We start from the raw sequence: 11,124 nt of genomic DNA on the forward strand, positions 1-11,124 counted from the left end.
ACCATTTGTTTTAATAGCTACAATTGTATTTTGAAAAAATAACCTGGAATGTGAGAAACATTCAAAATAAACTAGCTAGTAATATTTAAAGTATAAGCTGGAAATTTAAAATACACTTAGGTACACACACAAAAAACTACATTACCCACAATGCTGACACTTTGATTTATTTAGTATAATAAAGTTCTTGAAACATGTCTAATATCACTCATAATCACCTGGCTGCTTCTTCATTTAGAAGAATTGAAAATTAAGGATAGCAATTACTTGTTTTTAAAAGCATTTCAAAGTACGACATAACAGGAATAAATATTTCAGGAGAAGTACCAAAAGCTAATTTTCTTGCCTAATTTAGACAAGGCTCAAAAATTGAAACCCTGAACATACCATAAAATACCTAAGGTACACAGGCAGGTATAAATAAATCTCCACTATATTATGGCCCTGAACTGAATGAAAATGTTTACGTGTCTTCAAGAAAATTCCAACCTAAAAAATGAATTTAATTCTTCCTCACCATGGTATATACCTAACAGAAGGAATACTAGCAAAATTAGAAGGCTTGGGTTCCAGTATAAGTTTGCCACCTGACTACTGTGCGACAATTTGGCATTCATTCATTCATCGGGTATTTTGCAGCTCTTATGATGTCCCAAAACAATGGAAACAAAGTAGTGAAGAAAGTATCAAAAAATCCCTGCCCTCATGACACACTGTAGTGAATCACTTGATCTCTAAAAATATTTCAGGTTTTCTTTCTCTAAAATAAATCTCATATTTGAGATTATTTTCAATTGTTTAAAAGAAATCCGTATTACTTTTTTGAACCTAGGAAAGCAACTTATGGAGCATAACTTGAAATCCACTCTTGTCACTGGCTAAAACTATTTTTTGTATCATTATATTCAGACAGCAAAAAGAGAAATATAGGTAACTGAAATTCTTGAAGGACTTATTTAAATTTGCTAATATTGGTTTATACAATCTAGATGAGCTATGAGCTTTGTTGGCCTATTACTTGGTAACTAAACTTCCTCAATGGGATCCAGGAAGGAAGCAGAACATCTTATGAGAAATCTCTCCATGTAATGAATAATTTTAGAGACATTTCCAGTATTTAAGTCTATAAAAACATAGACTGCTTAGTGAATCAACTAATCAGCTTTTCTTTTTTTTCTTCCTTTCAGAGTAGGATCTGATCTTTGTTTTCAAAGTCCTTGCTTCAAAACAGGTAGTCAAAAATCCAATTGTGTATTCAAATCCAGTTCCTGTGTCTAATAGTCAATTTTTTCTTTCATTTATCATCAAGATATATTCTTCCCCACAAGAAAACAGTCATGACAATCCTTGAAGCATAATTCCTCAACTTCAAAATGGTAAAATTTTAAAATAGCTTATATATTCATTTTTCCCGATAAGCTTTAGAATCACAAATTACATTTCTGATATGACCAAAACAACATTCACTTTAAATATCCCTTCCTGCAGTTTCTAATCTCTGAGTATCATTCCCAAATGAGAAATTGACTTAAGTATCTACCACAAAATAACAACAAAAAAACCATATTCAACCCAAAGAGCCTCCTCCATTTATTTTTCACCCATAAAATATGTTCAAAGTTTGCCAAAGCAAGCTAACTCCACCAACTTCAAAAGAGAGGATAAGCAGTAGTTCCCAATTATGTCAATTTTGGACATACTATTGTTAATCTCTAATGGTCTAGCTGAATTTATGCTTATTTTTAAAGGCGTTTTAAGAATAGGAGCGCCACCATCAGATCTAATAAGTGCAAATGCAGAAGTGTGGAAATGGCTAGGGAGAGAGAAGATGCACAAAAAGTGGTGTAACAACTTTACATAAAATACATATAAAAACATGAATTATTCTATTTTCCACAGTGATCTGAACTGTAAGTGGCCTCCAAAACTAGGTTCTCAACTTAGCTATATCAAATACCAAATTGCAAAAGGAAATCTTAGAACACCCATTTATATTTTAAAAGCCTCATATTGATGAATAGTTGACTTGATTTATATTTTAAAATCCAATAATTAAGAACTTTGATAAAACTGAAATGACTTATAATTTAGAAAAACCATGATTATGATTATATTAATTATCCAGCTCTCCTGCTGTTCGTTCACCTTTTAGAAAGGACCCTCATTACTGGCAGCTAGGTATAATGATTAAAAAAAAAAAAGGTCAGGCTTTGGAACTAGGGAGACATGGGTTTGAATTCTGCTGCATCACACCTTGAACACAAACTTTCTAAACCTATTTTTTCATCTCTGAAATGGGAGTATTAATATCTACCTTGAAGAACTTATAATAATTAGTGAAAATACATGTAAAGCAGCTAACGCATAGTAGGAACTCCAGCTGCTGTTCATCATTCATAAGCACATTAAAGAGAAGATATAAGAAAGGACATGATAGGAAAATAAATCAGAATCTAGGTTACATTTAACTGCTAAAACAAAACAAAATAAACACACACCATGACAGTTCAAGTGCAATTTCGGGTTAAACTTTTTGTTCACATTTTAGGTATACAATATTGTAGCCTCTACTTATAAATAAGTAAAATTCAATATTAGCTACAGGAGCACTTATTTTGGAGCTATATAAAAATAAAAATTATTGTATAATACAACAGATAATTTTATGAACAGGTGAGATGATTTCACCATAGAAAAAATGCCAAAACTAAGATTTAAAAATGCTTATGAAAGGATAGTAAAAGATTCCTACCTTTAAACCGACTGCTATAAGATCTGTAACAACACTGTATGGAAAAAGTAAAAAGAGAAAATGGAAAACAAAGTTAGAGAACAAGTTTTTAAAAGACAGATAATAAGATTAGAGAAAAAAAAAGAAAAAGCATTATAATAACAAATAATAAAAATAAGAATGTGATGAGTTGTGAAATGTTACTACAAAGAAAAGTGATGGGACAGCCTAGCAACAGCAGAATGTAAAAGCAAAGCTTTAATATAGCAATGTAAGAAACAACAAATAAATAAAATTCTCTTTTAGTATATAGAAAAGTATAGTTGTGCTTTAATAAAATTAGTTAAGTATATGTTTATCCATTTATCTCTTTTTAACAAATCCAAACCAAAACTTAAAATCACCATCATTCTCTTACTTCATTGGTATAAATGATCATATTTAAAGTTTTAAATGAAACAAAACCAGCGAGTGGATTTTACAGAAATAGAAGGTATCTTGCAAATTTGCATCTACCACCCAAAACAGCTCACCAAAACATAGCTAAGATAGTCTCTCAAAACACATCAACTTCAGACATCAAAATTTTCAAAGATTTCTTTAAAAAAAATACCACACTAAAACTGTTTTAGTATAAATTACCTCAGGAGGAAATGAACACACACACACACACACACACACACACACACACACACACACACACACAAACGGCAGCATGACAGTTGGGATTTGAGGAGGAACTAGAAAGATGTTGACTGGTGTTTCGTTTTCTAACTACACAAAACAATGAAAAAGGACCTTTTTCAGGCTGTGGGAAAATGTAGAAATTTAATTAGCCTCCTGAAAGCCAAAATTCACCGTGTTAAAAAAAAAACATCATTCCTTAACACCAAGGTGTAAAAACCCCTATAAAGTTCTACCGAACAAAAATCCATCTCTTCTAACTCCAAAGAAAACTGTCTTCAATTAAGTTTGTCTCCATAGGTCCTAAAAAACAGTTCTAACTAAATTCTATATATTGTTAATAACCTATAATGTCATCATTACTTAATAAAAAGAAACAAATTAATGGCTCTGGACTGTTTAATTAATGCATATTTAATTCTTTTAAACAATAACCATCTAGATTTTTTATTTTTCCTTACTTTTGAAACATGAAATTCATTTGTGTGAAATTTAAATGTAATAACTGATGTTTGTGCATACAAAATAAGACTGTAATATATTAATACTATGGTATTGGTCCTGTTGCAAAGAATAAATCATGAACCTACTTGAACTCCCAAATGAATTTCCCTTCTAGTATCTTATTGTCCCACATATTTAAATTATTGAACTCATTCATATGTTTAAAACCACACAGCGTGAGGAGTTAACTTCTTAAAACACTGTCCAAAAGAGTAAGTTTGCATTTCACGTTGTCCAAGAGTTTAACAGCCAAGATACATAGCCCAAGAGTCCTCTTTATTATCACTATAAATTTTCCAATACAAAAAACTAACCTGCTTCCTCTGTATCTCAAGTCAAACGGTCTTACGATAATTCACACACATAATGAAACACTAATTTCACAGCCTTCCTAACTGAAATAGTGGCATAATTACACAAAATAGCAACATTTTGCACATATAAAGGTAATTGAATAAGGTGATGTGAAACAAGTTTTTAACAATGCTCTCAGAGAAGCTTCAATTAAATACAAAGTTTCAATTAAATAAAAAATGCTTTAAAGAACATCACAACCATAAATAAAATGTAAAACTGAACTTTGTCTAATGTCTGTAGCAGTCAGTGTGCAATCCGCATTCAAATGAGTTAATCCAATATATCAGACTTAATATTATAAAACTAGGATAAATAAAATTTATTGGAAGATTTCCATCATCTTTACACAGCATGAAAATCACCAACTATGACAACATGTACACAGCTTTTACTGTTCAAGCAAGTTCTACATATTCTACAACCCAGAGGTTTACAGAAATCTTGTCATCAAAAGCAAATAAAGGCCAAGCAAAACCTCGAATGCCTAATGGGAACAGACAAGTGGATCTGCAGGGTCTAAAAGAGCTGGAGATTTATAAAAACTGTTGATGTACATATACTACGACCTTCAGTTAATTCACTAAGATCCTAGTTGTTTCCTCAATCATCAAAATATCTGTAAGGTCCCCACGAGAAATATTTATGTCGGGGATTTCAAATATTTTTATTTTGATCACGGGTCTCATTAACTTTTAGAGCTTTTGAAGGCTCTCCAAAAATTGCACTTACACAATATTTTACATACATGGCAGGGAATTCAAGAAGTTTCTTTGGGGGGGGCGGGGTGAACGTCCATGGTCACCAAGTCCAGACGCACGGTATACAGAAATCGTTACCACAGCTCACAGCACAAGTCTGGAGACCTGGGGCTGGTTCTCCCGCATGCCAAGACCCCGCGTGGGGCCCTGGCTTCGGGACCAGGTCGCCGCCCAGACGTGTACGGACGCGAGCATTCGCTGTCCGCCACTCGGCGGCCACTCGCCTCCCCGCCAGGGGAAGCTCCCTCCAGCGCTCGCCCCACCTCGCCGGTAAACAGCAACTCCCCAAGCGGGAGGACGCCCGCCCCGGGCGCCGCCTCCGCCTCCCCCAGGGCCGCGCACCATTTTCTGAGAGGAAGTGTCGGGAAGCCGGGTAGGGCTCTCCGGACTCTCGGTGCGGACGGCGGCCCCGGCCCCCAGCGGCTGCACCGGGCTTTCCTCCACTCCCGGTGTGAGGGTGTGAAGGGGCGGATATTACCGGGGCGCCTCGTGGGGGAAGGCGAGGCTGCGGCGCACCGCCCCTCCGTGACTCGGGCTCCCCTAGGAGGCGCCCGGAAGCCCCGCCGTCGGGCTCGGCCCGGGCCGCTCCTCGGGTCGCCGGTGCCATTCCCCGCTCCCTGGCTCCCCGGCCTCGGCACGTCCGGACAAGAGCCGAAAGGAAGTGGGGCAAGCGCAGCCCCCCGCGGCCGCCGCGTCGCCGAGGACTTACCCATCCATGGCCCAGACGGAGGAGCACACAGTACAGGGACTGACGGGCTCACCGCGAGCGGAGGGAGGAGGCGGCGACAGCGACAGCAGGGCGGCTCCGAGGGACGGGCAAGCGGTGCCTCTCCGGAGCCCCAGCCGGTCGGAGGTGGAAGGAGAGTGGGAAACAGGGGCGGAGACCAGGGACGATCCCGCCACCGCCGCGCCCCCGCCTTCCCACTCCGCAAGCGCGTCCCCGCCTCGCCTCGCCCCGCCCCTTGGCGTCGACGCCCTCCCTGGGCCCCGCCCTCCGCCGGCCTCCGGCTCGGCTCCAGGGCGCCCTCTTCCAGCGGGCGCCTGAAGACCCCGCCTCTCGGCCCCTTAGCCCTCCACCCCGTGCGCGCCGCGTTCACGGGGAGCGCGTGCCTGTGCTTCCCGCTTCGCCGCCCCGCCCGCCTGCCTTCCCGCGGGTTCCGCGTGCCTTCGGGCTTTTCCGCGCAGGGCCGCCTGACTTGGACACCTCCCTCTACTGGCGAGAAAAGCGCTGGGAGAGAGTAGGTACCGGTAGGAGTGTCCCGCGAGGACCCCAGAACCACGGCGGGATTGCCCCGGGTGGGCAAGACTGTCGGTGGGTCGGCCCCAAGCACGCAGGCGAGGCGCGGGCTGTTGACCTCGGAGCCCCGGGCCCTTCAGTTGAAGGAAGCCCGGGGTCGGGACCCCGGTGCGACCCGCCCATTGTCCCCCCCGGGCTTGGAGTCTACGCTAGGACCCGCGCCGGCCCGATAGGTATGGTTGGGATTAAGATGAATGGGGTGGAAGACACTGCTCCGAACTTGAGAACGTTTGAATTTTTATACAGTTTTAGTCTCTGGCAGCTTTTCGACCCGACCGCCTGGGATTAAATTTATATGAAACATTCATTGCACAATATGGAAAAGCCACTATAATGCAGCGTTTTATAAAAGTTTCCACTTTCCTCCATGTAAAAAAACAACCACCACCAAACAACAAAAATTTACCAGAGTGCGATTCCCGTTTTTTCAGATAAAAATTTAGACTCGAATTCGGTGATTTACCCAGTTTCATAGCCACTTGAGAGTCCTTTCCTCTAGGTTGAGCAAAATTGTGCATGTATATAATAGAGGCAACTCGCTTGTATATTTTTTCACTTTTATATTCTGTCTAGTTCTGAAATTGAGTGAGTTTTCCATTCACGGATCACCAAAATGTAAGCCACTAAACATTGCCCTCAACCAAATTATTTTTATTTATTAAAATTTTTTTATTAGTTGCAGGTGTATAAAACAACATAATAACTAGACATTTACACTCTTCACAAAGTGATAACCCCCCTCTCCCCCTCCAAATCTACTAGCTCTCTGACATGCTACATAGCTATAACAATATCATTGACTATATTCCCTATGCTGTACTTTACATCCCATGATGATATATACACACACACACACACACACACACACACACACACACAACACACACATACACACACAGAGGGTGCCAATAAAATGAATATACATTTTAAGAAAAGAAAAAACTTAAGATTACACTGATGGTAACCACTTTGCACACCTCTTGTAATTACAGAAGTCAAACATGACTTGTATTCATCTTTTGTTTTCGGCACATATTATTACAATTTTGATAGTTTTTTTTTTTTTCTTAAAATGTGTATACATTTTTTGGCACTGTGTGTGTGTGTGTATTTGACATTTTATATTTTGTTAGTTTCAGGTGTGCAGCGATGGTTAGGCATTTATATAATCTATGAAGTGATCCCTGATCAGTCCAATGTCCATCTGACACCCTACATAGTCTGTACAACATTATATTCCCCATTCTATATTTCACATGTCTGTCACTCTTTTGTGACTACCAATTTGTACTTTCTAACCCCTTCACCTTCTCCTCCATCCCCAAATCCCACTCCCGTCTAGCAACCAACAGTTTTTTCTCTGTATCTATGAATCTATTTCTGTTTTGTTTGCTTGTTTATTCTGTTTTTTAGATTCCACATGTAAGTGAGATCTATGGTATTTTTCTCAGTCTGACTCATTTAGCATAATATGCTCTAGGTCCATCCATGTTGTTGCAAATGCTAAGATTTCTTTTTTTTTCTTTTTTCTTTTTTTTTTTAAGCTGAGCCATCCTGCCACCTCACCTGTTGGCAGCTCAGCGGCTGCTCAGCTCGGGCCGGGCATCGAACCGCTGTTGCTCAGAGCTCAAACTCTTGAGTGAGCTCTTAACCAACTGAGCCACTCGGCCAGCCCCAAGATTACTTTTTTTTTATGGCAGAGTAACACTCCACTGCATATATGTACCACAATTTCTTTATCCAATTGTCTATTGATGGGCATTTCAGTCGTTTCATATCTTGGCTATTGTGAATAGCGCAGCAATAAACATAGGGATGCATATATTTTTGCAAATTAGTGTTTTAGATTTCTTGGGATAAATAACCAGGAGTGGAATTGCTGGGTCATAAAATATTAATAGTTATATTTTTAATTCTTTGAGGAACCTTCGTACTGTTTTCCATAGTGGCTGCACCAAGTTGCAATCCCACCAGTAGTACACCAAGTTTCCTTTTCCACCACATCCTCACCAACACTTGTTTGTTGATTTATTGATGATAGCCATTCTGATAAGAGTGTGGTTCAGATCTCATTGTGGTTTTTATTTGCATTTCTCTGATGATCAGTTGAGCATCTTTTCATATGTATATTGGCCATCTGTATGTCTGCTTGCTTTAGATAAATGTCTCTATGTCCTCTGCTTTTTTTTTTAATTGGGTTGTTTGTTTATTTGGCATTGAGTTGTATGAGTTTTTTAAATAAGTTTTGGATATTAACCCCGTATCAGATGTATCATTGGTAAATATCTTCTCCTATTCAGTAGGATGTCTTGTTTTGTTGGTGGTTTCCTTTGCTGTGAAAAAACTTTTTAGTTTGATGTGGTTCCATTTGTTTTTTTTTGTTTTTTGTTTTTTTGGGTTTTTTTCTTCCCTTGCCCAAGGGGATATATCAGTAAAAATCTTACTAAGGGTAATGTCTGAGAGTTTACTTCCTGTATTTTTTTCTAGGAATTTTATGGTTTCGGGTCTTACAGTTAAGTCTTTAATTCATTTTGAGTTTATTCTTGTATATGGCATAAGAAGGTGGTCCAGTTTCATTTTTTTTCATGTATCTGTCCAGTTTTCCCAGCATCATTTATTAAATGGATTGTCCTTACCCCAATGTAAATTTTTGCTTCCTTTGTCATAGATTAAGTGATCATTTAGGCATGGATTTATTTCTGAGCTCTATTCTGTTTCATTGATCTATGTGTCTGTTTTTATGCCAATACCATACTGTTTAGATTACTATTGACTTGTAGTATAATTTGATATCAGGTAGCATGATACTTCTGTTTTGTTCTTATTTCTTAGAATTGCCATGGCTATTCGGAGTCTTTTATGGTTACATGTACATTTTAGGATTATTCTAGTTCTGTGAAAAATGTCATTGGGGTATTTTGATAGGGATTGCACTGAATCAATATATTGCTTTGGGTAATATGGACATTTTAACTATATTAAGTCTTCCTATCCAGGAGCGTGGTATATGGTATATGTTTCCATTTATTTGTATCTTCTTTAATTTCTCTCTTCAATGTCTTATAATTTTCTGAGTATAGATCTTTTACTTCCTTGGTTAAATTTATTCCTAAGTATTTTTTTTGATGCAACTGTGAATGGGATTGTTTTCTTAATTTCTCTTTCTGATAGTTCGTTATTTGTGTATAAAAATGCAACTGATTTCTGAATATTAATTTTGTATCCTGCTACTTTACTAAATTCACTTATCAGTTCCAATAGTTATTTGTCCTTGACCAAATTCTTAATCTTCTGAGTAGAAAGAAAGGGCTGCTGCCTCTCTGCTTCCTAATTTGGAAAGCAAGTAACAAGAAGCTCAAGCAACAAGTAGCAAGGTATCATCTATCCTTGCTAATATGCTGCTTTTCAATAAGTGGGTGTTACTAAAAAGTTTTAAATTGTCTATTCATCCACCATTCAGTCCATATTTATTGAATGTTTACCATGTACCAAGCACTGCAGGGGTTTCCAAGAAAATCAGGTTCCAGCCTTCACAGTTGAATGGATTCTATGTTCAGTTTATTATTTATTTATTGGCCCAAAACAATTTTTAAATAGCTCAGGTACCTTATTCAGGGAAACCATTTTTAAAGTACTATATCTAACCTCAATCCTTCTTTCCAAAAGTTCAAATATATTTTGTTTTGTATGTTAAATCCAAAATTAAGTTACAGTTGTATTGTAAACTTTGCCACCCTACATTGCCAGATGGATATTAAAAGTATCAGCAAGATAAGTAGTTGATGCACTCTTGCTGTTGTTCGGGGATATATTCTGTTGATGAAATTTCCTTAATTTATTTTTTAGCTACACAAATAATATAACCAGACATACTCATTTTGGAAAATTAAAACTATTAAATATTAAAAAGTTATAATTATTTTTCTTCACAAATCACCGATAATCAGTGTAACAATTCTGTGTGCATCCTCTAAACCCTCACTGTTTTTTTATTTGTTTTTTTCACTTAAAAATTTTGGAGATTTTTTTCATGTCAGTAGTTTTCATCTACATAATTCTTTTTAATACTTCATGGTATTTCATGTACCATAATTTATCTAATGTTTTACAAAGTAGTAGAAATTTGCATTGTTTCTAATTATTTAAAATAACTAACAATATTGCAAAGAACATCATGTATGTATGAACATCTTTGCACACATATGATTATATCTGAGGAATAGATTCCTAGACGTAGAATTGCAGAACAAAAGTATAGGCATTTTCAGTATTTTTCAAATATCGCCAAAATGATTCCCAAAAGGCTGTACCAATTTATACTTGATTTAAAAAACAAAAAGTTGTCTTTCTCTTAGCCCCATACCTTAAGATAGGCTAACAAATTTCAATATTAAAAAATAAATGTGAAATCTATTTGAAATTCACTGACTGTATTTCTAACAATAACTCTGAAAAGTCTCCAATGTAAAGACAGTATACCTCACCAAATAAACAAAATTGTGACATTTCCTAACCACTTAACGTCCAGTTTTTTTGCTTTCTTTTTTTTAGGGTCAGGCTTAGGGGTAGGGTTAGGGTTTAGGGATAGGGTTAGGGATTAGGGATAGGGTTAGGGTTAGGTTTAGGTTTACAGTTTGGCTTAGGGGTTAAGGTTAGGGTTAGAGTTAGGTTTAGATATTAGGGTTAGGGTTCTTAACGTCCAGTTTTAACAACAGAAATCTAGATATAAGAAAATAGCTCACAGCAGGAAACAAGTTGAAATCTTTCCCTTTTCCCTGTTTCTTGGTTGTAAA

General features: G+C 37.6%; 1 protein-coding gene across 4 annotated transcripts in view; it reads right to left on the bottom strand.

Annotated features, from left to right (window-relative positions):
• Positions 1–5,970, bottom strand: part of PTBP3 (polypyrimidine tract binding protein 3) — a 96,954-nt gene extending 90,984 nt beyond the window's left edge. The window contains exons 1-2 of one of the 4 annotated variants that reach the window (XM_019635881.1): positions 5,744–5,970; positions 2,753–2,786 (exon numbers count right to left, since the gene is read on the bottom strand). In XM_019635881.1, coding sequence (XP_019491426.1) covers positions 2,753–2,786; positions 5,744–5,751 — 42 coding nt within the window. In that variant the 5' untranslated portion in view covers positions 5,752–5,970. The remainder of the gene's footprint in view (positions 1–2,752; positions 2,787–5,743) is intronic. The other 3 variants (XM_019635882.1, XM_019635884.1, XM_019635883.1) reach the window with 3 other exon arrangements.
• Positions 5,971–11,124: the final 5,154 nt, after the last annotated feature.

The sequence above is a fragment of the Hipposideros armiger genome, unplaced genomic scaffold (genome assembly GCF_001890085.2).
Source record: "Hipposideros armiger isolate ML-2016 unplaced genomic scaffold, ASM189008v1 scaffold_24, whole genome shotgun sequence".
Lineage (NCBI taxonomy): Eukaryota > Metazoa > Chordata > Mammalia > Chiroptera > Hipposideridae > Hipposideros > Hipposideros armiger.